Source organism: Fomitopsis serialis (genome assembly GCF_022376445.1).
Source record: "Fomitopsis serialis strain Sig1Antser10 chromosome Unknown B0H18scaffold_66, whole genome shotgun sequence".
In the NCBI taxonomy this organism is placed as follows: domain Eukaryota; kingdom Fungi; phylum Basidiomycota; class Agaricomycetes; order Polyporales; family Fomitopsidaceae; genus Fomitopsis; species Fomitopsis serialis.
In genome coordinates, this window is record NW_025955026.1 from 2,753 (window position 1) to 29,519 (window position 26,767).

A 26,767-nucleotide genomic window follows, 5' to 3' on the forward strand; every position below is an offset into this window, starting at 1 on the left:
GCGCATGTCGCGACTCGGATCCATTTGTCTTTGGACGCATCCTATGCTCATGTAGTGCCCTATTCAGACGCGGCATCTGGTGATATCTGTGGTATAAGTTTGGTACGTGACCCACCTAGCTTCACATTGTTTTATCAACAGTTAATGAACATTCGTTGCGTAGTTCACTTCAGCTGGGTGGCGAAGATTCCGACATATGCGCATCCTCATCTGGCTTCATCGACTCGGTCCACGATCGCAGCTGGTTCTCCGATGTTGCATTGGTTGCGTGCCATCACTATCTCTCGTGGCATCTCCATCAATGTACACGCTGTCACAGCTGTGTACATATTGCTTTGTCCTAACTTAGTAGTGTCCTAGCCCCCCCTGAGCACAGTAGGCCAGCGCTTTGCTGATTCCGAGTCAGCATGATCACGGTGCTGGAGTGGACCGCAGTCTCATTCAGTAATAGTAAGCTTCTGTCGTCGAGATTGGCTTAATGGGACGCATATATAACGACATCGAACGGGGGGGCATTCGACATCGCAACGACAGCTCACCCACTCTATCATGTCTGACCAGAAAGCCCTTTATCTCACCGAGAAGCACGGTGCCTTCGTCCTCGGCACTGCACCGATGTACAAGCCCGGCCCAGGCGAGATTCTGATCAGAATCGAGTCCACGGGGTTGAACCCCGCCGACTGGGCCATCCAGACTTATGGAATGCTCATCGAGAAGTACCCCGCGATCCTTGGTATCGACATCGCGGGTACTGTCGAGGAGTTGGGAGAGGGTGTCACGCGCTACAAGAAGGGCGACAGAATGTAGGTCATACTTTCCTGCGGGCGAGCTGCATGCTGACGTCGTGGAGCAGACTTACGAAGGGGACCATCGGCAAGTACGAACGTACCGCTTTTCAGCAATACGCGCTCGGATATGAGGATACGTCCGCAAAGGTTTGAACACCACTTCCCTTCGCAACCTCGACGTATATTGACGGGTTCCGTAGATACCTGAGGGCATATCGTTTGACCAGGCCGCTACCATCCCACTCGGTCTCTGTACCGCAGCTGTCGCGCTGTACCACGACGGTGTCAACGTCATTGGCGGTACATGCGGGCTGACTCCTGCCTGGGAAGATGAGGGGCGCGGAAAGTACGAAGGCCGGCCCGTCGTCGTCCTCTCTGGCGCGGGCTCTGTCGGGCAAGCGGGTGAGCCCTCTGGAGTCCGCCTATGTAGAGAAAAGTACTGATCGTCTAATAGCCATTCAGTTGCTCAAGCTCTCCGGCTTCAACCCGCTCATCACGACAGCGTCTCTCAGCAACGCCGAGTATCTCAAGCAGCTGGGTGCGACCCACGTCCTCGATAGGAAGCTCCCCTCGGAGGAGCTTTACAAGGAGATCAGGAAGATCGCGTCGAAGCCGCTCACGACCGTCTTCGACGCCGCCGGATTTCCCGAGACGCAGAACCTCGGATACGACCTCCTCGCATCCGGCGGCACGATGGCCGCGGTCAGGCCCGACGCCGTCCACCCGGATAAGAAGGTCGACGACAAGAAGTCGTTCTTCATGTATGCGGACGTGACCCTGCCGCAGAACCGCAAGCTAGGTGCGAGCCTGTTCGGGAAGCTGACGGAGCTGCTGGAGACCGGGGATCTCAAGGTTTGTGTTGCAGTTCGATATGCGTCGGTGGAAGCTGACGGGTGTCTGTGTAGCCGAATCATGTCGAAGTGGCTCCCGGCGGCCTTGAAGGGATCATTCCTGCGCTCGAGAAGCTGAAGAATGGAGTGAGCTGTGTGAAGCTCGTCGCGCACCCGCAGGAAAGCATGTGAAGTGATGCGGTGCGTCCTCGACTCAGTGTCTGCGAAAGACCTGGGTCGCGGCATTGTGTCCAGTGGAGTATCCAGTATTCTCGATGTGATGATCCAAGTACTCCCAGATTTACCATTGAATATTGACTGGCTGAATGATGTGATGCATCCTCGTCGCTTCATGGAGGGGTTGTCCTTATGCTCTAAGATTCGGACTGAATATTGATTGATTTCACCGATCTGTGCCTACGAGTCGCGAACGTGGAGGCTACTAGACTAGCATAGCTGCCGTCAGTGGATGCTCTTCCACTGTCGCATTCAAGCGACTATGCATAGAGGAAGACGCACTGAACGTGACTTGTGCTTTGTTGGTACGAGCGACACAACCGCAATTGCAGAATAAGTATGGGCATTTCCTGCGTAGTCTTAGCATCGGCTATCCTCTGGTTAGTATAGTACTTGAGGCTGACGGCTCGAAGCGATATCTCAAAGATTCGATCAGAAGTCAAGGGAATATATCCAGATGTGCGGCCATGAGCGGTGGCGCATCTACTACTGTACAAATTGTATCCAAGATCCTCGTACTAAATCAAGCCGCTCAGGCATCGATATCCTTGACGCGCTTGAACTGCTTCAAGAACCTGGCGTATTGGTCACAGGCGTGCTTGTACGTGTGGCCTTAGCATCAGAGCAATGGGGTTCAGATTCTGCATTACTCACTTGCTCGAGACTTTCTCGCAGTACTTTGCACCATACACCATTGAGCCGTTTGAGAATCCCAACCGGAGTTTTTTCTGTATGCCGAAACATTAGCCTGTGGTGAGTATCTTTGTGTTGATAGCAACACATACTCCGTGCAGGCTCTCAATCATTTCTTGCAGTTCACCGACGGCACTGGTGCCCTTGACGTTGTATTTACCCTGCAGGACACGCCCGCTCAGTATAATCGCGAACACATGAGTGACGAATGAATGCGCCCTACAGCAGCAGTGATGGAGAACCTGGCTGGGGCTGATCTGTCGGAGACAGGTGCCGTAGTGTCAGTGTAGTTGCCGGTAGCCGCCTGCAAGTAATACTGCATCAGAGTGTAGACTTGTGAGAGGAGAGTTTGAACGCACCATTGAGAAATTCAGGACGTACTGAGACGGTGGTGATGAACGAGAGGCAAGACTGGGGGAGAACATCGTGAACGCACGCTTTATATACCGCAATCCGGCGCTCTAGGAGCTCTGAACCACTGTGAGGAGCCGGAGTCAACACGTCCCAAAGCGAGTATGAGCAGAAGCATTGCCTGTGCTAACCAAAACGATACACATCATTCTTCACCATCCTACTACACGCCTGTAGTGCTTCTTGCGCCCACAGTTCCCGGGCGGTGATCTACAACAGGGCTCTGGGGCTAGTACCGTTTGAGTGGGAATGATTCATGATTGAGGTTGAGAAGCCGCTAAGGGAGGAAGCTTCTGTTGTGGTCACTGTGACGCTGTCGCCAGCAAGTGGAGACGACTGCGCCGTATGCAATACTTTTTATTTCATCAGATGCACCTTCCGTATTCAATAACTGAGCCGAGAAGTGGCTTGACCTACAAAAAAAGACTACTGTATCTATATGAAGGTACATTTCGAGCTTCAGGATTCAAGGATCGGAGGCGTCAACAGCAACGGAGGGATCAAAAGAGCGTTGGGAGGGATACTATGAACGATTGCAGCTAGTTTATCACGAGCATCTACTGCAGACAATCTCAGAGAGACATCCGATTCGAGCATCTGTTCAAGGATGGTATCGATCTCAGGAATAGTTGCCTAAGTGATGGTCAATCAACCGTGTTCAGACTGACTGTGAGTGACGCACCCGGAAATCAGAAAAGCTCTCCGCCAACTGCCATATATCTGCCTTGAACGGGTCGTATGGCTTCCCACAAGTCATCTCCGGCGGAACTGGGCGTGTATAGCCGACCAATGGCAGTCCACTCAGCAAGCGCTGTTCAGGCGGAAGGTCCGAAGGGAACTCGTGGGCCGTCTCAAAATCGGTCAGGAGAGCGCGCGGGCGAGACAGAGGCACCCGCATTGCCACCAGAGACTCGGGATGCCATTGGATGAGGTAGTTCGCTTTGCACAGGTCCTGAGTCGCTGTCAGGAGAACGAACACGCGGATAGAGTGAGCGCCATACTCTGTGAGCTATCCCGAGGTCATGAACAAAAGCAATTGCCTATGATGTTATGTGAGCGGGACCGAGCAAGCTATGCATCGGATCTACGGATTCACCTCCAATGCTTGCAGGATCATATCAACTATGTCGCCGACGGAGTTTTTCGCCCAGAATCCGTAGCATTCACGCATGCTATAGGATACGAATGGCGAAACGGTAAAAGTGATGTCCTCGAATTCGACTTCTTGCCACAAGGGGACAACGTGATTCTCGGCGAACATGCTCCGTGGGCCCTGAGCGAGTTTGCGCAGGATCTCGAGGTGGCGCTTCCTTCGTCACCCATTGCCACTACACGTATGACAACATGCACCCCATTCAAGGTCGAGCCGGCGCGCGTAAGCTCGTTCTATAGCCAGATGATACAAGTAGAGCTGATCGCGCAACAGACCCACATGACAAGTAATAACTGAAGAACTTTTGTCCAATGTTCTCCACGCATTGATGTGACATACGCAAAACCATTGGATCGTATTGGTTTCCGAGCGTCAGCTCTTGCGTGGAGCCCGTCGAACGGCCACACGTAAATGCCGGCGTCATGGAAAGTGGGTCGGACGGCCTCCCAAACATACTGCCATTCTTCCTTAGTTCGAGCGAGCGCCACGACATCAAGTCGCGAGGCAGCTGTGAACCAAGCAAGTTCATCAATCACCGCCATTGTCTATTTCGTATGTAGCTCACTGTCTCGCGTACACTACCGTTGCCTTGCATATGTTGTCCTCTGCTAACTTGTTCGTGACTGTGAGGGTGGCTGTCACAGTGGCGACACATGAAATCTTACCTCTACACGAGTACAAGATGTAAAAGTCAGGAGCTAATAATTCCCGTCAACAGCTGTATGCGTCAAGGAGAGATGGGTCGTCGGTTGAAGGTAAGGTGGACTGGAAGAAGTCCGACTCGAACACTGTAACAATAAGCGCCGCCTCAAGGCGTGCACCACGTGACCGCGTCTCGCGTTGAGCGGCCTCGATCGTCCAGGCTTCCATGTACAAAAAGACCGATATCTTCACAGATGAGTCTACGGCCGCGCAGCATGATACAGCATGATGTGAGCCGCGTGTAGCACTTTAGCAGGCATCGTGTTGATGTTCCATTCTGCCGGCCAATACCCGCAGGTACCGGTAAGTTGCATAAGTTCCACTCCTTCTCGCGCACCCAATAAGTACCTCAGTAGATCTCAATCGGACTACCAGTCTTGTCGTCTTCTAGATTGCTGGACTCGGAGTGGCGTCACGCTCAGTGCGGCCGACGAACTCGAACCTCAGAATCTGCTCAGAATGACTCTTCGATTCGCCAAGCTTGGCTATATAACTGACCGAATCAGACCTAGAATGCCATAGTGCGGTGAGGCAGGTGCGTAACCACTAAGCCATACCCCTCGGTCACTGTCGCCGATGAGTATTGACAACATATTAGGACGTAGACGTCCATAATAACGCGTTGTGCAGGAGGACATTTTCACATACTGCCGCACCTATGCCCCAGCATATCAAGCGAATTTATACTGTGAGTCATTGGGGGTCGCCACGTCTCTGAGAGCTGGCTCTACGAGAAATATGCGGCCTGATGAGTGGTGTGTGCAATGATTCTTGTCTTGATGGTGCACGTATTTGATCCGGGACCACGACTGAGTTTGCCTGAAGAAAGTGGTCTGGAGTTGTACTCCGAAAAACGCGCCGCTCAGGTGATTCTGTTTTCTGTGGCGTCGTAGAAGACATTTAGCTTCCTTGCTGTATATGCCGGGCACCGCCCCGTGGAGCAGATCCTATGCAAGTCGTCGTGCCTCTCAGGGTCTTCAAAAAGAGCGAATTGACTCAGACCTCCAATTCCACTTCTCTGTCCAAGTATCCCCAGGTGGTCGAGGTATGTTCCACGCGGCACAATATCCCAGTTATCGGGAAGCAAGCGTGTCCGCGAAGTATGGAGATGGCTACCGATGACGATCTAAATGCATAGTTTTTGGGCACGGATGATTCGCTTGTAAAGAGGCGTCACTGTGGCACCAGGGATACGGGTAAGTGTCCTATCGCCACGAGGGCCGCCTCCTCTCCCGAACAGACCGCGCTGACTATAGTATGCTTCGCGGGACTAGACGTCGTGTACGAATCAGTGTGGGCGCGGTGCACACTTCACCAATCTCCGAAAGGAGCGTAAGGTGTATCATCGATGGGTTCTGTCACCGAGGTCCGGGCTCTCGACCATCGGGTGCGTACTACAACATATTTAGTGGCTTATGGCACAGCAGGCAGTCCTTGCCGACCACCGTCGATTTGCGAAGAATCTAGGACCAAGCGACACAGAATTCGCCCGATGCGACACGTGAATGTTCTCTACATGGATTGTGCTTTACCATAATTCCTTGTGTCCTCAGTTCTATCGGCGTCACTGCATGAATCAGCCGGAAACTCATCCATAAATATCGGACACTGCACTTGATTAGTGTGTTATCAACGGCCCGCTCTCTGGAACCACGAGCCACCATGTGGCGCCAGAGAGCTTGCAAGTTGATGCAGCGAACGCTACTCCGTCGAACGACACTCACTCCTCTACGATCGGACGATCTTGATTCTCGGGTGCGTGCGGTCAATCACGGGCTGGCAACGCGTGGCGGCTTGCTGAGAGCTTCTCTGAATTCAAGGTGAGTCATGGTTTGACCACTTCATCACTCCCTCGCAATCTGAACGCTCCACAGTAAATAATACATGTGTATCTGGACTGAGGCCGAGGAATGTTGATGGGGATAGTACACGCCGCGACATTCTCCGTTACAGCGGTATTCCTTCTTCTGCCAAGGCGCGTGGAAAATGGGAATTCCTGACATACTGTCGGAATATGCAGCGCGCCACGAGGATTTATTAGCAATACATCCCTAGTAATACAGCTCTGCGGAGCGCGAGCGTAGCCAGCTCGCTGCCATACTCCGGTTCCTGAAGCTAGCTTCCGAAGCATTCCCATGGCTGGGTCCTATGTAGGATCCGAACCTCAGGGCCATTGGTATATTGCGTGCGCGTGTCAAGCCATCGTCAACTGCAGTCGACCTCCACATCCGCCGACGAAGCCTGAGCAACGTGGCGCTGAAGTGTATTATGGCCCCTGACCTCGGTCTAGACCATGTTGATACTTTTTGTGAATGCCAACTGCTGCGGTTAGACGATACATGTTAGATAGTACTATCGATGTCTCCATAAACCGCACCAGATCTAGGTTTGCAATTGCTTGCCGCGATCGCTCCAACAACTCGGCTCCAGCAACTCAGACGTAGCACGAGAGAAGACTTCCAGAACACGGAACAGCTACCGCAACGTCGCGTGTGATCCACCATAGAATAGGCACCGGGATCTCGAGGTCAACCTTCGCTGACTACAGAGTACGAGTACCGAAGAACAATATTATGACTCACCTCGAGAGTTAGAGCGTCCCGGAAGCTTGCTGAGCATCTACTCCGAATGGATGATGTGATGTCCCGGTTGCAATCAAGGGCGGTACGGGGAATGCAGCGAGACTCGTGGATAGAAGACATGAGGAGCAGAGAATGGGTCGCCACCTCGAGTTCTGTAAGGAATACACTCTGCGAGCGGTGCTCAGATGCATGGCGCCCAAATATGACAAACCCTGGCATGCACCCTCTATTCGGAGAGTTGTGTGTTTTATGAAACAGTGGCGCCAGTTAGAAGAGACGGAATAGGGGGCGAAGAGAGTGAGGCGTATAGGGTAATGACATGCCAGTGTGGCGCATGAAACGTGTATTCACGACATGGCATCAGCGAAAGCCGAGTACGCTAACGGCGTACACAGGATAGCGGATACATCGCCTGACTCGTGTTGTACGTGTGAAATGGGTCAGCCGAACCAATTCTAGAGGCTGCGATCTGGGTACTCACTATGTACTAGTGTGTCCGCGAAGCTTTCGGCGCCCAGACGTCTAGCATCGCATCCATACTGTGACAGCTCAAGAAGGCGGTCTTAGAGGAGGAGTATATCTGATCAATCGGGTTCCATCCGCATTATACATCGATGATTGTTCGGCTTACTTGGTCTAATTGAGCCAGTAGCGTTAGCATAACCTCCATGCAGGACATAACCAGTGTCGCCACCTACTCGGACTGTGCTTCTCGCCTCGCAAAGCGGGGCATGGCCAATGACAAAGCGAGGCTGAGTGGGAGAACCGTGAGTGTGTTAAACAGGGCATCTACCCAGATCCCATAGTCACCTCTGTCGGAAGCCGGTTCCATGATCATAGCTCCAAAACCGAGTCATTCCATACCTAAAAGTATTGATACAATTGATCGTCGCTGAGCTATGTGGACGTGTCAAGAAGCTAGAGTCAACATGTCGCGTCAGCTCAGGCTCTGCGCCGACCATCTGGGTTGATGCATGAGTATCGGTATTCTCACCAGAGTCAGTGTTACATACAGTGAGCTAGACTTGATATGGCATTTCAAGCCTCAAGACAACTGAGAGACAGGCAGCGAAACTTGTTCTAGTCCGGCAGAAGTCCGAAGTTCAGGATTGACAGCGGCGGCGTGAGCCTATCAACCCAGTTCACCACTTCAACGCGCGATGGCGAGGGAGGTTCGAGTGACAGAATTGTACCGAGGTAAATGCCCTTGCATTTCATCGAGTGGAGGAGTACACGTACTGGTAGAGACGCTACTTCCCCGACTCCGACCGGAGGGAGAGAGGAGGGCTTTGTCGACCATAAGTCGTTCGCAGCCGGCGATGCCGCTCCCTCCGTGGAAAACACGTGACCTATAATTCCCATAAGCGGTATCGCAGCAATGCTCGAGTGTCTTACGAGGCGGCTCGAGGCAGTTGGATCCTTCCGTGCATCTGGCAGTGTCTGGACGCCTGGATCTTTTACCATCAAATAACTCCTCCCAGAGGCAGGAGGGCCTCTGTGATGTTGGGAGCCCTCGCATGCACTGTAGTACTTATGTATCACGGTAAGTAAGTTCGCCGTGTGGCTCAGACTCGTGGAAGCCCGAGACGCCCGGGCGGCGAAGCCGCCGCGGGCGTGAGGGCTTCCAATTGAGTCTCCATACCATTCCGATGGTACAATATTACAATACACACATAATATACTATGGTGCCGCTGTGGCAGGCTGAGTAGTTGTGTGCCATGCAGGAGTCGGGGATCGGCGCTTGCGCCGCTACGATAGACGCTACTGACAACTTGCAATTGGTACTGTACTAGCACGTGACATACTTACATGGTAGACGGGCGTTTCGCGGCAACTCTGCGCAGCGGCATAGCGATTCCGGACCACCACCATTATTTCTGGCGTTATCACCATGTTCGTCGTGCGTCACGCATTCCTCTGGGTTCGAGTCCTGCCCTCCTTATCGCGGACACAAGGCTGAGGTCGTTATTTGCGATCCATGTCCCCTCCAACACTCGCAGTCGTCGCCGCAGGCGCAATGGGCGCCGCGGTCGCGCGAAGGCTCACGACCGCAGGCTGCACGGTGCTCACCAACCTCGAAGGGCGCTCGCAGGCCACCCGCGAACGCGCGGCCTCAGCAGGCATGCTCGACGTCCCCATGCCAGAACTCGCCGCGCGTTCGCAGTGGGTCCTCAGCATCCTCCCGCCGAGCGACGCGCTCGCGTTCGCGGCGCGCTACAAGGACGTCGCACCCGCGCAGTCGAAGTTTCGACTGGCCTTCGCGGACTGCAACGCGGTGAGCCCGGAGACGGTGAAGAAGATCGCGGCACTGTTTGATGGGAGTGGGATTGGCTTTGTCGACGCTGGGATCATCGGCGGGCCGCCGAAGGAGGGGTACGACCCTGTGTTCTATGCGTCGGCCGCCCCGGAGGATAGCACCCTGCTTGACGAGTTTGCTGGATTATCCCAGTATGGTCTGAAGGTCTCCCCGCTGAGAGGTGAGGGAGCTGGTGTGGGTGATGCGAGCGCGCTGAAGATGTCCTACGCGGTAAGAGGTCATCACCGTTATCATATACGTGCAACGCCCATCATACGTGCCAGGGCATCTCCAAGGGCATCATAGGCCTCACCACAACCATGATTCTCGGTGTGTAGAAGCAGCCTCGCACCCCCGTTCCTCATGCTGAACGACGGTTAGCTGCACATGCGTCGTCGCCCGCGACCGCCCAAGCGCTGGTCCACGAGCTGCACTCGTCACAGCCACAAGTCCTGCAGCGGATCACGACCAGTGTTCCCGCGATGCTCCCAAAAGCGTACCGCTGGGTCGGCGAGATGGAGGAGATCTCCTCCTTCGTCGGTGACGGCGAAGGTCAGATTCACCAAGGCCTCGCGCGACTGTACGAGCGAGTCGAGCGCTCGTTGAAAGAGGAGAAGGAGGGCGGGCCAGCGGAAGATGTCAAAGTCCTGAGGAGCTTCGTGGACGATGCGAAAGCGGTCATTGGTGGACAGAAGTGATGCGCGACTATTCCTACCTCTTTCATCGTCGTAGTCGTTCTGTTGATGTTGTGAGTCTACAGCGCGAGAGTTCAGCCATCATGCGCTTTCAGTCATTATGCATGTCCTCGCCGTCCCAGAGGAAAGGATGGTTTGTGATACTATGATGGAACATTGCAGGGCTATGTCTGTGGGTTAGACACTAGAAGATCTTGTCAGACACTGGACGTGCCATCGAATCTCGGTCGGATATCGCAGTCGATCCATTCGAGGCACAAGGGCCGTTTCGTCTCATGACCGTGATTGTGCCCCATCTGACCATGCGATGCTGACGTTCACAGGATGACAACCGATCGACACGCGCTTTCGCCGTCTCGATTGCGTACTACACTCGGCGTACACTCGGCGAGGCCCCGTATTACCCAGCCAATGTCAAGCTTCAAAGCTTCAAGCTTTCAACTTCAAGAGCTTCAAGCTCGAGCCGTGCAGACACGTCTGCCCCGCTCGCGACTCCGTGCGGTACGATCGGTCAGTATATGGAGCTGACATCGGGCGGACACTCCCCGCTCCGTTGATGGCAATGCATAACTATGTTCATGTAGTCTTCGTAGCAGACCATAAAAGCCGACAAGCGTCTATATGTTCATGAATCATATCCCGGTTGATGATTATTAACATGCCATGGCTCGGAGTATATAACTCTTGCATCGCAGAATCCACAAGTTCTCCATCAAATCACAAGGTTCCATAACAAACACTTCTCCTCGACGCCATGTCCGAACACCGAGCACTCTATCTTCCCGAGAAACAAGCTCCCTTCGTCGTCAGGTCTGTACCTACGTACAAGCCTGGCCCGGGAGAGCTCCTGATCAAGGTCGAGGCCGCGGGGCTGGCGCCGGCTGACTGGGCAATCCAAGCTTTGGGGATCCTCGTCGAGAAGTATCCAGCGATTATCGGCTTCGATGCTGCGGGTACCGTCGAGGAGGTCGGCGAGGGCGTCACGGAGTTCAAGAAAGGCGATAGAGTGTACGTACTACGACGTGCTTTCCCTTACACTACATGTAGACTAACAATCCCGTGGATCAATCGATCAACCCGCAGGTTCCAGCAATGCGCGTTCGGAGATGATCGGTGCGCTGGCTTCCAGCAGTACGCCCTGACGTCCGAGGACACGACTGCAAAGGTACCGGATAGTGCATCATCTACAAGGAGTGACTGACTGACCTGTTCTTAGATCCCCGACGACATCACCTTTGACCAAGCCGCCACGATCCCTCTCGCCCTGGCGACCTCCGCCGTGGCGCTATACCATGATGGAGTGAACGTAATCGGCGGTACGTGCGGCCTGACGCCTGCCTGGGAAGAAGGCGGCCGCGGCAAGTACCAAGGGCAGCCTACGGTCGTCTTCAGCGGCGCCAGCACCGTCGGACAATTGAGTAAGACAACCCTTAGGCCGTGCATATCACAAGCACAGCTGACCGCCGCTGCGTAGCCATCCAGCTGCTCAAGCTCTCCGGCTTCAGCCCTATAATAGCCACAGCCTCCCTCAGCAACGCCTCGTTCCTCAAGTCACTCGGCGCCACACACGTCCTCGACCGCAGGCTCTCCCCCGCCGCGCTCCAAGCGGAGATCCGGAAGATAACCCCGGAGCCGTTCAAGACCATCTTCGACGCCGCCGGCGCGGAAGAGACGCAGAACCTCGGCTACGACCTCCTCGCGCCGGGCGGGGTCCTTGCGTCGGTGCAGCACGACCTGGTGGCTCCGGAGAAGAAGGTGCCCGAGAAGACGAACTTCTTCATGTTCGGCGACGTGCATATCCCGCAGAACCGCAAGCTCGGCGCGAGCCTGTACTTGAAGCTGACGGAGCTACTCGCGGAGGGCGCGCTGAAGGTATGTGCTCGGTTTGTCCAGGCCGGCGACTCGGCGCTGACGAGGTGGTGTCTAGCCGGTGCCCGTTGAGGTCGTTCCCGGCGGCTTGGAGGGAATACCTGCAGGGGTGGAGAAGGTCGGAAAGGGCGTAAGTTGCGTAAAGCTCGTGGCTCATCCGCAAGAGAACGTATAGAGAGTGTATAGATATGTTGTACAGAACCCACGATTATGAGAAGTCCAGCTACCTGTATGAAGAATGTAAATTCACTGTGGCGTATCCCTGTGGCGTCTTGTTATAGGTGGTCGGCTATGGTCGATGTACGTCGGATGCAACGTGAGCGGCCTGATTCAGGAGGCACCAGCGTGTTCTCTTGTCCTTTCGGACACTGACGGTGACGGTACCGGGCGCTCGACTCAACCACTAAGTGCTACGGGTCGTGGTCCGTAGAAGTCTCGCGAATGCAATTCGCACAAACATCTCCTCAGATCTGACATACCTTTGTAGGCGACCACTTGTGGTTTCATCGCAGCAGCCACGGTTTGGGGAATTGGAATGGGGAGAATATATTCGCAAGCGCAGTCACGTTCAATGTCGTAAATGTTACAAAGCCTACTAAGCTCAAGTCATATCTAGAAAAATAGAGCCTCTGGACTGGGTTTCCTTCTGTGTGTGGCGCACTTACACCGGATGCGCGCTCACAGCTGTGCTGAAGTGCGTTGTTCAGCCGTCGGACGATGCACGGTAAGACCAAAGCACTCACTTTGCGCTAACCGGAGTACACTCCTTGTCCTTGTAAATGCCCTTCTGTTCGTCGCCAAATTGAAGCTTGAGCTTCCGCTGCAGAAATATGACAGGCTGGCGTCAATTCGCGGAGCGGTATTGTCGGCAAAGTACACACCCCGGTCCTACTTTCGATAGGCGTGACGAGCACACCCACACCAGTGGTCCCGTCGGACAGAGTGACTCTGTACTTGCCCTGCAGAGTGACATTGCCCTATGAGCCGCGCACAGATGATGTGACAAGTATCCTACCGCGATATTGGCGGTCGGTATGGCCCCGCTACCATCGCCGCCTAGGGGCTGCTGATAGCGGTTGGCGTTTCCGGAGTTGAACTGAAGGCAGCCCTCAGTCAGTAGCGCATACAGGTAAGAAGAGAGTAAAGATCGTACCATTGGTCGAGCTGATGGTACTGCTTGTGAGACAAGAGACACGGAGGAGAAACGATGTTGCATACGTGCGCTTTATACCTGTCTGCGGTATCGCGAGAAGGTTCGAGTCCAGAGCCCCACGACTGCGAGTCAGAGCATACCGGACTCAATACACTGCCAGGCTTCATACGGTGAGTGTTATTTGCGCCCCAGAAGCTTGAGAAGCCCGACGCCACACTTAGGAGCAGGTGCTAGTATCTGAGGTCGACGACTTCTTTTGAGTAGAGGACACAGCTTCTGGGCGGTGGTTCCACATACCATACGAAAACTAGTACAACTTAGGCACCCTCCGTCAGAATCCCAGTGGATGGCTGACGGAAAACATACCTATCGCCCAACAACCACGGTAACAGTGTCATCTGCGATGATGGACAAGCAAACTACCACAAGAGACGTCCTTCGTGATGTGATGCAATCATGCAACAAACCTGCTTCGGGGCCGAACATCAAACATGTGCCATTGGTGCAGCACCCACGACTCCTAGTTGATATGACCAAAGTACAATACAAACCAATGGAGATGTGCAAACTACGACGAATTCGACCATACGCCCGTAGAATCACAGGTTCGGCAAGGGCTTTAACAAGCGGGGCTGAATCAAAAGATCTATGGGCGGTATCCTGTGGGCAATCGCTGCCAGTTTGTCACGGGCCTCCGCCGCAGTCGGTCGCAGAGATACATCCAGTGAAAACATCTCCGCAAGGATTCCGTCGATATCGGAGACGGTGGTCTGATCCATGTTTGTCATCGTGCAAGCACGGAACACAAGCACCGAGTAACGCACCTTGAGGTCCGAGAAGCTTTCGGCAAGTTGCCATATGTCGGCTTTGAAGGGGTCGTATGGTTCTCCAGAAGTCATTTCGGGCGGGGCTGGACGTTGGTAATCCTCGACCGGGGACCCAGTCAACAAGCGGTCCCCAGAAGAGATTTCCGTAGGGAACTCGTGGGCCATCTCAAAGTCGGTCAGAAATGCGCGTGGACGGGAAAGGGGGACCTTCATAGTCGATAGAGACTCCGGATGCCACTGAACGACGTAATTTGATTTGCATAAGTCCTTTGCGTTTGTCAGAATATGGAAAATGAAAGAAGTGATACCATACCCTATGTACTATGCCAAGGCTATGGACGAAAGCAATCGCCTATGAGCACATCTTAGTGATTTCGGCCGAAACAAGAGAATAATGGCACCCACTTCGAGTGCTTGTACAATCATATCGACTATGTCCCCGACAGCGTTCTTCGGCCAACCGCCATAGCATTCATCCATACTGTGACCAATGTATGGCGATATCACAAATATTATGTCTTCAAGCCGTGCTTCACCCCAGAGAGGGACAACATGATTCTCCGTCAATAGACAGGTTGCGCCACGCGCGAGCTTGCGTAAGATGCCTAGGTGTTTTTCGCCTTCGTCCCCGATAACTGCGACTCGAATGACCACATTGAGTCCACCCAAAGTCGAGCCACCCCGAGTAAGCTCATTCTGTGAATCATTATTGAGTGCCAATTGGGCTCTTTGTGACGCGACTTACATGACAGTAGAGTTTTTGGATGTTGCTAGACCATGCCTCGCCGCGCGTCGGAGTAACATACGCAAACCCATTGGAGCGAATTATCTGGTGTGGGCTAGCTCTTGAGCTGGCTCCGTTGTATGACCACAAAATTACGCCGGCATCATAGAGAGTAGGTCGGACAGCCTCCCATACAGGGATGCTATCTTCAAGCAGACGCCATGTCTCTAGGTCGCGGGGCAGCTTGATACTAAACTTAGTAATACGAGCTTAATAGACATTGCGTTCAACATACAGTGTCCCGAGTACTTCGAATACGGTGTCCTTTACGACTCCGAGACAGGAAGAGTTGTAGAGTCACAGCTGCCGTGGCGAGGCCAGCAAGCGCGACTGTGGCGGAGCAAATTCTACTGCAAGATGGTATCATGCTCCGGGTATGTAAGTGATGCGTTGGCAGTAAATAGTTTTGAGGGTGTCAGGGCTCGAGAGGTATGCCGACTCTGACAAGAGTCAAGACCAAGCACTCGCCCCGCGACAACCGGCTGAAACGCCCAGAAGCGGTGGTTTGGATCACGTGATCGTGTTCATGAGAATCCCGAAAACGCCGCTTTCTAAGTTAATAGTAGACTACGAGAGGGGGCTCTTACTGGATTACCTTACGAGACAGCTTGGTGCAAATCGCGTGGACTCAATTGAGTAAGAGGAGGACTTAGGGCAATGATCAGCTAGGAGCTCGAGGCGCGCTCGGTCGCCGACTCGTTCATGCAGCAGCTAGCACGCTCACCGTGGGGCCCTGCAGTACTAGTGGGGAACGCGTGATGTTCAACAATTATCGGACAGCGGGTGAGCGGGAAAAACACATTCGTGTGTGCATAACATCACAGGTAATCGTGCATTCGTACATTCAATTGGTTACAGGACGCAGTGACTCAGGCTTCACGCAATGAATACTGCACAGTAGCCTCCTGCTGTGCCTCTGCGACAGCGGTTGTCTACTTTCACGCAGGAGCTGCGCCCAAAGGAGTGCTGAAAAGCATCGCTCAGCCGTAACATCACGTATTGGAGTATAGATGACGACCTACCCGTTAGACACCATCTCGCATTGAGCTGTATGATATGCCTTCGTCTGTTCATTAGCGAACTGCAGTACGAGCTTCGGCTACACATAGGAGCATCAATGTTATCGCAGCTGTTCATGACACTGATATTTTTGGAAAACACGTACTCCGGTCGCGCTCTCAATGCTGTTGACAAGCACACCGACACTTGAGACCCCAAAGTTGTGCGCCCTGTACTTGCCCTGGTAAAAACATTCTCAGCACGTACAGGAGCCGCGGAAAGCATGCATCTTACAGCGACTGTGGCGGACAGCGGAGTTCCTCTAGTGTTACCTCCCAGAGGAGCTGTATAGTCACGATATTGGCTGTTGGCCGGCTGAAGGCAGCGATCGGTAAGTAGCGATTTACAGGAAGGAATGTTAGTGAAGAACACACCATCTCAATAGCTACTGTGAACGCTAGTTGCGGTGATGGAGGAGAGAGGCTGATGGGGAGAAAGTATCCTCAGCGCGCACCTTTATGTGGTCTCGCGAGGGCCTTGAGACTACAACCTGACGTGAGTCGACGTGTACATGGCAAACGCCACTGAGAGAAATCGTGCGAGATCCGATATCAAACGAGGAGCAGAAGAAGCAGACGGAGGCGATTTGGTGACTGCTCGCGCCCACCGTACTTGGGCGGTGATTCCACGCATCTTAACAAGGAGACCAGTACAAATCGAGCGTAGGTGAGTCACTACGCACCATCAAGAGGTTCCTAGCACGGTACCAGTGCTGCCCCGGCGCCACAGCTAGTCAAATGAAGACGACAGCAAATTTCTTGACTGACGCTCGATACGAGCACAATGGTTCGGACCGAGACAAGTTCCTTCTAAGTCAATTTATAGCGATAATATACAAGACTTCGCATAGATGAACACATACAAAATCACCGTTCGAAGGGAGCTCGTTTTAACAGTACGGGGGAGATCAGGAGAGAGACCGGGGAAATGTTATGAACCACCGCAGCTAGTTTATCACGAGCTTCCACAGCAGACAGTCTCAGAGCGACGTTCGGTTCAAGCATCTGCTCAAGGACTGCATCGATGTCAGGGATCGTCGCCTAACAAATGTTATTCGATGCGCATAGTAGAGTATAGGGCACACGACATACCCTGAAATCCGCAAAACTCTCTGCAAGCTGCCACACATCAGCCTTGAATGGGTCGTACAACGCCCCACAAGCCATCTCTGGCGGTACGGGACGTCGGTAATCCTTGATAGGGAGACCGGATAACAGGCGTTGTTCCGAAGGGACGTCAGGGTGAAATTCGTAGGCCGTCTCGAAATCTGTGAGGAATACGCGCGGTCGGCTCAATGGCACCCGCATGGTCTTCAAGGATTCCGGATGCCATTGGACGACGTAGTTTGCTTTACACAGATCCTATGTCGTTGTGAGCCGGATGAACCCATGGACGAGACGAGCCGCATACTCTATGCACTATTCCGAGGTCGTGGACGAAAACAATCGCCTGGTACATAGGTTGAGTCTTACGCAGCAGTGACAATGTGTCATAATCTTGAACTCACCTCCAGTGCCTGTAGAATCATATCAATTATGTCCCCGACGGAGTTTTTTGCCCACTGTCCATAACACTCAGCCATGGAATGGGCTACGAATGGCGAGACGGTGAAGACAATGTCCTCGAATTGAACCTCTTTCCAAAGCGGCACAACGTGATTGTCCATGAACAGACTTTTCGTGCCACGCGCCAGCTTGCGCAAGATTTCTAGATGCCTCTTCCCTTCTTCTCCCATCGCTGCGACACGCACGACTGCATGTAGCCCATCCCCAGTTGTTCCACCACGCGTGAGCTCGTTCTGTCTCAAAACGCTCAGTCGAATGCGTATCAATGGCTCTTGAATCTTACGTGACAATAGAATTCTTGCAGGTTTCGCAGCCATGCCTCCCCACGCGTCGGCGTCAAATATGCAAATCCATTAGGACGTATGACGTGTTGTGGATCAGCTCTTGACGAGGAACCACCAGACGACCATAGGTAGATGCCAGCATCATGGAAAGCGGGTCGTACGGCCTCCCAGACGCGCTGAGCTTCTTCGACACTGTCGATCAAGCGCCATGTGTTTAGGTCGCGAGGTAACTGGAATTCAAACATTCAAGGCTGAGCTATTTTCTCGAACACCCCAGTAAACGTGTTTCAAAAACGTACAGTGGCGCGCACACTGTCCGTACTCTGGACGCCACGCTTCGCGCCATTCCGGAATAGGATGACTCGCACAGTCGCAGCTGCTGTGGCGAGGCCCGCCAATGCAATCGCAGGGGTCCATAGTCTGTCATACGATAGCGACATGTTCAGGTGTATGCACGAGGCGTGCTAAGAGCTGTATGAAAGCCTTGGAGTTGACGGTATGATAAGTGGGCCGACAAGTCGAGCGACGAACGTGTTGAACAGAGTGGTTTAGAGCGCCTACGTATACCACTCGTGAGAGCGTGGCCTATCATGTGATCGCGTCAGACCGCGACGCACGTAGCGCAAAGCGCAGCGGGGCTGACTCAGTCTGAATCTGAGTCTTCGAGAACTCACGCATCGCACGCAGAAAGTACACATATGTTTCATCGGCATTCGCAAAAATAAACGTCCAGAAAGAGGTGATGAGAGATAAGTAACACAGTTCAGCGCCACGATGCTTCAACGGCCCCGAAGACTACTGTTGCCTTCACACGCGCACACGATGCACGGACGACAGTGATGCATCACTGATGAATAGCACTACGGCCCATTTTCACGCACCTTGGCAGGAGAAGGAATACCACTGTAACGGAGAATGTCGCAGCGTGTATCCCCGTCGATATATCTCGGCCTCAATTCAGGTACACATGCACTTATCATTTCCTGTAGAGCGGTCAGATTGCGAGCGAACGATCAAGTGGTCAAACCATGACTCAACTTGATATCAGAGAAGCTCTCAGTAAGCCACCACACGTTGACAGCCCGTGGTTGACCGCACGCATCCGAGTATCAAGATCGCCGCGCAGGATTGAGTGTTGCTCGACGGAAGAGTTAGCGCTGCATCAAGCTCTCTGGCTACACCACTTAGGCATGCACGGAGAGAGAACTTGAGGAGCGCCACATGGTCGCTCGTGGTTCCGGAGAGCGCTGATGACACACTAGCAGTGTCCGATGTTCGTGTATGAGTTTCCGGGTGATTCGTGTCGTGGCGCCGACAGAACTGAGGGCACAAGTACTCATGGTAAAGCATGAACATTTGTGGAATATCTACGTGTGATCGTCGACGAATTCTGTGCCGCTTGATCCTAGATTCTGTGCATATTGACGGTGCTCAACAAGGACTGCATACTTGACATAAGCCACTGAATGTGTTGTACGCACCCGATGTTCGAGAGCGCGGACCTCGATGACAGCATCCATCGATGATACGTTTCGGATATTGGTGGAGTGTGCACCGTGCCCAATATCGTCACACTGATTCGTACATGACGTCTAGTCCCGCGAAGCATACGGTAGTCAGCGCGGTCTGTTCGGGGCAGAATCCGCTGCGATATCATACTTGCCCTGTCCTTACAAGCAATAGACCCTATCCGCGCCGAAGAAAAGGTGCAACAAATCGTCACCGGTAGCCATCTGCATATTTCACGGACCCGCTTGTGTCCCGATCACTGTGACAGTATGCCGCGTGGAACATACCTCGACCACCTGGGCATACTTGGACAGAGAAGTGGAATTGGAGCCGGTTCGTGTCAGTTCGCTCTTTCTGAGGACCCTGAGAGACATGACATCTTCCATAGAATCTGCTCCATGGGCCGGTGCCTGGCGGATACAGCCATGAAGCCAAATGTCTTCTACGACGCCACGGAAGACAGGAGCACCTATACAGCGTGTTCTCCGAGAATAACTGTGGACCGCTTTCGTCAGGCAAACTGCGCCGTAGTCCCGGACCAAGTCTGTGCATCATCATTAGGAGACTCACCGCTCGTTATGAGTCATGTCGCTGAGCTCTACGGCAATTCCCATATTGCCGACTAACGGCGTCAGGTGGCGCAACACAATCACTCAAAGTAAAATTCTTGATCTGTAAGATAGGGCTCACGCACAATCATCCAGCGTGATGACGTGTGACAGCGCGTTACGGTCATGGATAACCTCCGTCACCGGGGCCTATCCAGACGCCTGACTGCCGGATTGAGATGGCTGGCGGGCGCTGCAGTCGCGAGCGAGGTTCAAGTTACAGTCAATGTTATACAGCTATGAAGTACTAGACTACGTACAGACAGTAACATACAAGATTAGCTCCAGTAGATAAGTACCCTCGTAATGACAAGCAGTGATCACTGGTCCACTGCGTCTCGGGATCCATCTGTGGGCCACGAGTTAAGGTCAGAACAGTCTGACAGAAGAGAGATCGCGAGGACTCACATTCTCCTTGCCATGCTCTGCCTCTAGCACAACCTGCACCCTCTTCAAGCCACTCGTATGATTCCCTAGGTTTTTTAGGTTGCAGAGGCGACGCCTCGGCATGGTGGTCCAGGTCTCGGTGTGATGATGCACTTCTGGCTGTCTGTGGCCCAAATGCGTACATCGACGGGTACCAGCGCTCGACTTATTTGGATTATTTCACACACTACCCAAGTCCCACAATGGCGAAGCGATGTACTACTCACACGAGAAAGTTAATGGAAATGTCAGTCAGCTCCGTGTCCACTTCTCCTCCGCACAGTCTTGTCGGAATAGTGATTTACTACAGAACTGTGCGGACCACTTGTCGGACAAAGGAAACAAAACATTCGTATTAATTCTACGGTGCCCGTCACGCTGACATTACATAAGCCTGGATGGTTGTGTACGAGCCCTATCTTACATGTTGCGGCATACAATGCGACAGTAATTGAAGATGCAGGACTACCTGTCAGTGCAATCCAGTTATTATGGACGACCACCCTATGAAGAAGTTGTCGATTATCGGCGACAGTGCTCGAGGCGTATGACTGAGTGGTTGCGCACCTGTGTCGCCGACTTATTCGGTGACATACTACATAGGCCTTAGCCAAGCTGGGCGAATCGAACAGTCATCCTGAGTTCGAGTTCCCGAGCGTGACGCCACGCCGAGTCCGGCAATTTTGAGGACGACAAGACTGGTAGTCCGATTGCGACCTGTGTGCTTATTGGGCGCATAAAAAGGAGTAAAATATCCGGAGTTGCACTCATCTACTTGTGCAACTTACCGTAGTACCTGCGGGTATTGGCCGGCAGAAGGAAACATCAATACGATGCCAACGCGCGTGTTAACATGTGCCACGCTCACCTCTTCCTCTATCGGCTGCGTGACCATATATATACTCATCGGCGAGGAGATCAGTATTCGTATGCGTGGAATTGGACGACATACGGGTTGAGAGTCACACACGCCTGGATGACTACACGCTTCGAAGTTCGAAGGCACTGGTTGGGCACTGGACTGACTGGCCAGCTCATCGCGAGACGCGGTCACGTGGTGCGCGCGGTGAGGCGGCGCTTATGGCTTCAGTGTTCGACTTCTCCCAGTCCGAATCCACCTTTTACGACCTCGAACCAGCGACTCACCTCTCCTTCACGCATACATCTGTCGACGGGAAGTATTAGCCTCTGACCTCTGAATCCCCTACGCGTATAGAGGTAAGGTCTCCTGTATCGCCACTGCGACAGCCACATTCACGGTCACACAACTTAGCAGAGGACAACATATGCAAGGCAACGGTAGTGTACGCGAGACAGTGAGCTACATACTACAAAGATTACTGGCGGTGATTGATTAATTTGCTTGGTTAACAGTTGCCTCGCTACTTGAAGTCGTGGCGATCGCTCGGAACTAAGGAAGAATGCAAGTATGTTTGGGAGGCCGTCCGACCCACTTTCCATGACGCCGGCATTTACGTGTGGCCATTCGACGGGCTCTATGCCAGAGCAGACACTCGAAACCCAATGCGACCCAATGGTTTCGCCTACGTCAACTCAATGCGTGGAGAACATTGGACGAACCTTCTCCAGAAGTTTACTTGTCATGTACGTCTGTTGCGCGATCAGCTATATTTGCTAATTACCTGGCTACAGAACGAGCTTACGCGCGCCGGCTCGACCCTGAATGGGGTGCATGTTGTCATACGTGTAGTGGTAATGGGGGACGAAGGGAAGCGCCACCTCGAGATCCTGCGCAAACTCGCTCAGGGCCCACGGAGCATGTTCGCCGAGAATCACGTTGTCCCCTTGTGGCAAGAAGTCGAATTCGAGGACATCACTTTTACCGTCTCACCGTTCGTGGCCTATGATATGTGTGAGTGCTACGGATTCTGGGCGAAAAACTCTGTCGGCGACATAGTCGATATGATTTTGCAAGCGTTGGAGGTGAATCCGTAACTCTGATGCTCAGTTTTGTCTGACCTGCTCACATAACATCATAGGCAATCGCCTTTGTTCATGACCTCGGGATAGCGCACAGAGTATGGCGTTCACTTCATGTTCGTGTTCATTCTTCTGACAGCGACCTAGGACCTGTGCAAAGCGAACTACCTCATCCAATGGCATCCCGAGTCTCTAGTGGCAATGCGGGTGCCTCTGTCTCGCCCACGTGCACTCCTGACCGATTTTGAGACGGCCCACGAATTCCCTTCGGACCTTCCGCCTCAACAGCGCGTGCTGAGTGGGCTGCCATTAGTCGGCTATCAACGCCCAGTTCCTCCGGAGATGACTTGTGGGAAGCCGTACGACCCGTTCAAAGCAGATATATGGCAGTTGGCGGAGAGCTTTTCTGATTTCCGGGTGGGTCACTTGCAGTCAGTCTGAACACATTTCATTGACCATCACTTAGGCAACGATTCCTGAGATCGATACCATCCTTGAACAGATGCTCGAATTGGACGTCTCTCTGAGATTGTCTGCAGTAGATGCTCGTGACAAACTAGCTGCAATCGTTCATAGTATCCCCCCGAGCGCTCTTTTGATCCCCCCGCTGCTGTTGAAGCCTCCGATCCTTGAAACCTGAAGCTCGAAACGTATCATCATATAGACGGTCTCTTTTTCTAGGTCAAAATCACTTCTCGGCTTATTTATTGAATAGGGCAGGTGCAGTATGGAAGTGTGGGCGCAAGAAGCACCCTGATTTGCAGGTGCGTATAGCTCCGTTGGTAGGAACGGCACAAGGAAATGCGTGTTGGGTGATATGACAAGACATTGCAAAATCAGTACTTGCAGAACTAGGGACAGAATGCTCTGTGCCGAACAGATGTGTTCCGCGAACTCGGTTCATTCGAGGATCATGTCTCTTGATTGCGCCCCCCTGACCACACGATACTGACGTTCGCAGGATGACAATACAACGACATGTACTTCCGCCGTCTCTATTGCGTACTACTCTCGCCGAGCTGTACCCAGCCAAGTCAAGCTCAAGCCCCAAGCATTGTGCAGACACCTGTGCCCCGCTCGCGATTCCGTACGGTGTGATTAATCAGGTGCGTATGAGAATGACATCGGGCGGACACTCCCCGCCCCGTTGACAGTTCATCACTATGTCCATATCGCGGTCGATGGTCATCCGCAGGAATATCCCATGACTCGGAGTATATAACTCTAAAAGCAGAATCCTCGAACTCGCCATCGAATCACAAGACTCCAAACATAATATTCAAGTTCTCCTCGACGCCATGTCCGAACACCGAGCACTCTTTCTTCCCGAGAAACAAGCTCCCTTCGTCGTTAGGTCTGTACCTACGTACAAGCCCGGCCCCGGAGAGCTCTTGATCAAGGTCGAGGCCGCGGCACTGGCACCGGTTGACTGGGCGATCCAATCTATGGGGATCCTCGTCGAGAAGTATCCAGTGATCCTCGGCTTCGATGCTGCAGGTACCGTCGAGGAAGTCGGCGAGGGCGTCACGAAGTTTAAGAAGGGCGATAGAGTGTACGGCGCGATTTCCCTTACGCCACATGTAGACTAACAATTCCGTGGATCAACCCGCAGGTTCCAGCAATGCGAGTTCGGAGATGGCCGCTGTGCTGGCTTCCAGCAGTATGCCCTCACGTCCGAGGACACGACTGCAAAGGTACCGGACAGTGCATCGTCTACAAGGCGTGCCCAACTGACCTGTTCTTAGATCCCCCATTTTATCACCTTTGACCAAGCCGCCACGATCCCTCTCGCTCTGGCGACCTCCGCCATGGCGCTATACCACGATGGAGTGAACGTATTCGGCGGTACGTGTAGCCTGACGCCTCCTTGGGAAGAAGGCGGCCACGGCAAGTACCAAGGGCAGCCCACGATTGTCTTCAGCGGCGCCAGCACCGTCGGCCAAATGAGTAAGACATTCTCCGGGCCGTGCATATCGCAAGCACAGCTGATCGCCGCGTAGCCATCCAGCTACTCAAACTGTCCGGCTTTAGCCCTATTATCACCACAGCCTCCCTGAGCAACGCCTCGTTCCTCAAGTCCCTCGGCGCCACACACGTCCTCGACCGCAAGCTACCCGCCGACGCGCTCCGCGCAGAGATCCGGAAGATCACCCCAGAGCCGTTCAAGACCATCTACGATGCCGTCGGCTCGGAAGAGACACAGAATCTCGGCTACGACCTCCTCGCGCGCGGCGGGGTCCTCGCGGCGGTGGGGCACAACCTGGTAGCGCCGGAGAAGAAGGTGCCCGAGAAGACGAACTTCTCTGTGTGGGGCGACGTGCATATCCCGCAGAACCGCAAGCTCGGCGCGAGCCTGTACTCGAAGCTGACGGAGCTGCTCGCGGAGGGCGCGCTGAAGGTATGTGCTCGGCCGTTTGGTCGGCCGTTGCTGGTGTCTCAGTATTCGGCGGTGGGCTGACGAAGTTGCATGTAGCCAGTCCCGGTTGAGGTCGTCCCCGGCGGCTTGGAGGGAATACCTGCAGGGGTGGAAAAGGTCGGAAAGGGAGTCAGCTGCGTGAAGCTAGTAGCGCATCCACAGGAGGCCGTGTGAGGAGCTGTGTAGCACCAACAGATACTGTAATCGGGAGAGGACATGTCGCGTCGAAGTCCTATCAACGAGCCCAACATGAATCAGCAATTATGTGCACGATATCCCTGTGGCGCCTCTGTCTGTATGGAGTACCAGCCAATGTCTAGTGTCGGTAAATCGGCTCATACGTTGATCCAAACGAGCAAATGTAAGTACTGGGAGCTGAGCCGGTGATTCGCACATACAACGGCCTGACACTTTCGAGGATGTGGTTAAAAGTCTGGCAGTGGATTCAACAATAATGGCGGGATCAGAAGACTTGTCGGCGGAATGCTGTGTACAACCTCTGCCAATTTGTCACGAGCCTCTGACGCGGACAGCCTCAGTGACGTATCCGGTTCGAACATTTGTGCCAGAACCGCATCAATATCAAGGACGGTGGTCTGACCAGCGTCGGTCAACGAGGAATGCGAGGAACATAAGCCCCGTGCGACGCACCTTGAAGTCGGAGAAACTCTCCGCCAGCTGCCATACATCGGCTTTGAATGGGTCGTACGGTGAACCGGACGCCATCTCAGGAGGGACGGGACGTTGATAACGCTCGACAGGGGGGCCGGTCAGCCAGCGCTGCTTCACAGGTAGCTCCGGAGGGAACTCGTGTGCTGTCTCAAAATCGGTCAAGAACGCGCGCGGACGGGATAGAGGTACCCGCATAGTCGATAGGGATTCGGGATGCCACTGGACCACATAATTTGCCTTGCATAGATCCTTCGATTCTGTCAGGAGGTGCAGAAGCTTAGAAAGTGGGTATCGTACCCTGTGCACTATTCCAAGGCTGTGTACGAAGGCAATTGCCTACCGAATGGTCTTAGCGCACGCATACAGAATTGAGAACACGCGAGACACTCACTTCGAGTGCCTGGATGATCATATCAACTATATCTCCGACGGAGTTGTTCGCCCAACGCCCATAACATTGATCCATGCTGTAACCAACGTATGGCGAGATTACGAAGATAATGTCGTGCAACTGCACCTCTTTCCAGAGAGGCACAACATGATTATTCGTCATCAAACTGATCGTGCCGCGGGCCAACTTGCGCAGAATTTCTACATGCTTTTTACCCTCGTTTCCTATGGCCGCAACGCGAATCACCACATTCAGCCCACCTGTAGTCGATCCTCCCCAGGTCAGCTCATTCTGTCGTACATTGCATACTGAGTGAATATATGAAACTTTCTACACCGAGACTCACATGGCAATTGAACATTGTGAGGTTTTGAGACCATGCTTCGCCACGGACTGATGTTACGTAGGCAAAGCCATTCGATACATCGTTCTGTTCCGAATTAGCTCTTGAGCTGGCTCCGTCGTATGTCCACAGACAGATGCCAGCGTCATGAAGAGTGGGCCGGACGGCCTCCCAGACGAGGACAGTCTCCGCTCCGTCGAGCAAGCGCCACGTATCCAAGTCGCGTGGAAACTTCTTGTTGACCTCAGAAAGATCAGAATTGAAAGACGTCCCACGAGAAATAACACGTTACGCACGCATTGTACAGAGCCTCTGCCACGGATCCAGGCCCGGAAGAGCCGTACAGTCACAGCTACTGTGGCGACACCAGCAAGTGCCGCAACAGCGGTAGTTGTAAACTTGTTAGCAGATTGAGCTGTATGCATGTATGCAGTGATCTACTGCAAGTATGTTCCACCAGAATGCAAGACGAACCCAAGAGGATTCTGAGGAATGATAGCTGCGGTCGCGCGACGCGCTCGAATGCCGCGTC

The 26,767-nt window shown here is 53.4% G+C and overlaps 10 protein-coding genes across 10 annotated transcripts; 5 read left to right on the forward strand and 5 right to left on the reverse strand.

Moving 5' to 3' along the window:
- Positions 1-511: 511 nt before the first annotated feature.
- B0H18DRAFT_1213258 (chaperonin 10-like protein) lies at positions 512-2,066 on the forward strand. Its single transcript, XM_048036510.1, has 5 exons — positions 512-803; positions 854-935; positions 989-1,190; positions 1,243-1,640; positions 1,694-2,066. The coding sequence occupies exons 1-5, from the start codon at positions 550-552 to the stop codon at positions 1,808-1,810; spliced, it is 1,053 nt and encodes a 350-aa protein (XP_047890335.1). The 5' UTR covers positions 512-549; the 3' UTR covers positions 1,811-2,066.
- Positions 2,067-3,418: 1,352 nt separating this feature from the next.
- B0H18DRAFT_1121755 (kinase-like domain-containing protein) lies at positions 3,419-4,220 on the reverse strand (the record flags this gene model as incomplete). Its single annotated transcript, XM_048034386.1, has 4 exons — positions 3,419-3,592; positions 3,642-3,911; positions 3,961-3,999; positions 4,056-4,220. 4 exons carry the CDS (start codon positions 4,218-4,220, stop codon positions 3,419-3,421), a joined length of 648 nt encoding a protein of 215 aa, XP_047890336.1.
- Positions 4,221-9,375: 5,155 nt separating this feature from the next.
- On the forward strand, positions 9,376-10,391 carry B0H18DRAFT_956928 (6-phosphogluconate dehydrogenase; the record flags this gene model as incomplete). The annotated part of the gene is made up of 3 exons (XM_048042521.1): positions 9,376-9,924; positions 9,978-10,023; positions 10,075-10,391. The coding sequence occupies 3 exons, from the start codon at positions 9,376-9,378 to the stop codon at positions 10,389-10,391; spliced, it is 912 nt and encodes a 303-aa protein (XP_047890337.1).
- Positions 10,392-10,985: 594 nt separating this feature from the next.
- Positions 10,986-12,638, forward strand: B0H18DRAFT_1023210 (chaperonin 10-like protein). Its single transcript, XM_048029624.1, has 5 exons — positions 10,986-11,396; positions 11,472-11,553; positions 11,605-11,806; positions 11,863-12,260; positions 12,316-12,638. Exons 1-5 carry the CDS (start codon positions 11,143-11,145, stop codon positions 12,430-12,432), a joined length of 1,053 nt encoding a protein of 350 aa, XP_047890338.1. The 5' UTR covers positions 10,986-11,142; the 3' UTR covers positions 12,433-12,638.
- A 143-nt stretch (positions 12,639-12,781) lies between these two features.
- Positions 12,782-13,813, reverse strand: B0H18DRAFT_1106155 (uncharacterized protein). Its single transcript, XM_048032676.1, has 8 exons — positions 13,777-13,813; positions 13,708-13,726; positions 13,551-13,647; positions 13,411-13,492; positions 13,273-13,353; positions 13,139-13,216; positions 13,001-13,077; positions 12,782-12,946 (listed from the first exon to the last, which is right to left on the reverse strand). Exons 4-8 carry the CDS (start codon positions 13,471-13,473, stop codon positions 12,919-12,921), a joined length of 327 nt encoding a protein of 108 aa, XP_047890339.1. The 5' UTR covers positions 13,474-13,492; positions 13,551-13,647; positions 13,708-13,726; positions 13,777-13,813; the 3' UTR covers positions 12,782-12,918.
- Positions 13,814-13,943: 130 nt separating this feature from the next.
- On the reverse strand, positions 13,944-15,075 carry B0H18DRAFT_584696 (kinase-like domain-containing protein; the record flags this gene model as incomplete). Its single annotated transcript, XM_048038669.1, has 5 exons — positions 13,944-14,180; positions 14,235-14,504; positions 14,551-14,589; positions 14,643-14,933; positions 14,983-15,075. Coding segments are annotated over 5 exons (864 nt in total), but the record flags the coding sequence as incomplete, so codon positions are not given.
- A 1,871-nt stretch (positions 15,076-16,946) lies between these two features.
- On the reverse strand, positions 16,947-17,962 carry B0H18DRAFT_880803 (uncharacterized protein; the record flags this gene model as incomplete). The annotated part of the gene is made up of 4 exons (XM_048040799.1): positions 16,947-17,120; positions 17,172-17,441; positions 17,491-17,529; positions 17,588-17,962. 4 exons carry the CDS (start codon positions 17,960-17,962, stop codon positions 16,947-16,949), a joined length of 858 nt encoding a protein of 285 aa, XP_047890341.1.
- Positions 17,963-21,996: 4,034 nt separating this feature from the next.
- B0H18DRAFT_1121760 (kinase-like domain-containing protein) lies at positions 21,997-23,053 on the forward strand (the record flags this gene model as incomplete). Its single annotated transcript, XM_048034387.1, has 5 exons — positions 21,997-22,077; positions 22,126-22,416; positions 22,473-22,511; positions 22,561-22,830; positions 22,880-23,053. 5 exons carry the CDS (start codon positions 21,997-21,999, stop codon positions 23,051-23,053), a joined length of 855 nt encoding a protein of 284 aa, XP_047890342.1.
- A 658-nt stretch (positions 23,054-23,711) lies between these two features.
- On the forward strand, positions 23,712-25,003 carry B0H18DRAFT_880846 (chaperonin 10-like protein; the record flags this gene model as incomplete). The annotated part of the gene is made up of 5 exons (XM_048040803.1): positions 23,712-23,965; positions 24,026-24,107; positions 24,159-24,360; positions 24,414-24,811; positions 24,887-25,003. The coding sequence occupies 5 exons, from the start codon at positions 23,712-23,714 to the stop codon at positions 25,001-25,003; spliced, it is 1,053 nt and encodes a 350-aa protein (XP_047890343.1).
- Positions 25,004-25,254: 251 nt separating this feature from the next.
- B0H18DRAFT_936437 (kinase-like domain-containing protein) lies at positions 25,255-26,733 on the reverse strand (the record flags this gene model as incomplete). Its single annotated transcript, XM_048041801.1, has 6 exons — positions 26,532-26,733; positions 26,239-26,469; positions 25,893-26,183; positions 25,799-25,837; positions 25,481-25,750; positions 25,255-25,425 (listed from the first exon to the last, which is right to left on the reverse strand). Exons 1-6 carry the CDS (start codon positions 26,658-26,660, stop codon positions 25,255-25,257), a joined length of 1,131 nt encoding a protein of 376 aa, XP_047890344.1. The 5' UTR covers positions 26,661-26,733.
- Positions 26,734-26,767: the final 34 nt, after the last annotated feature.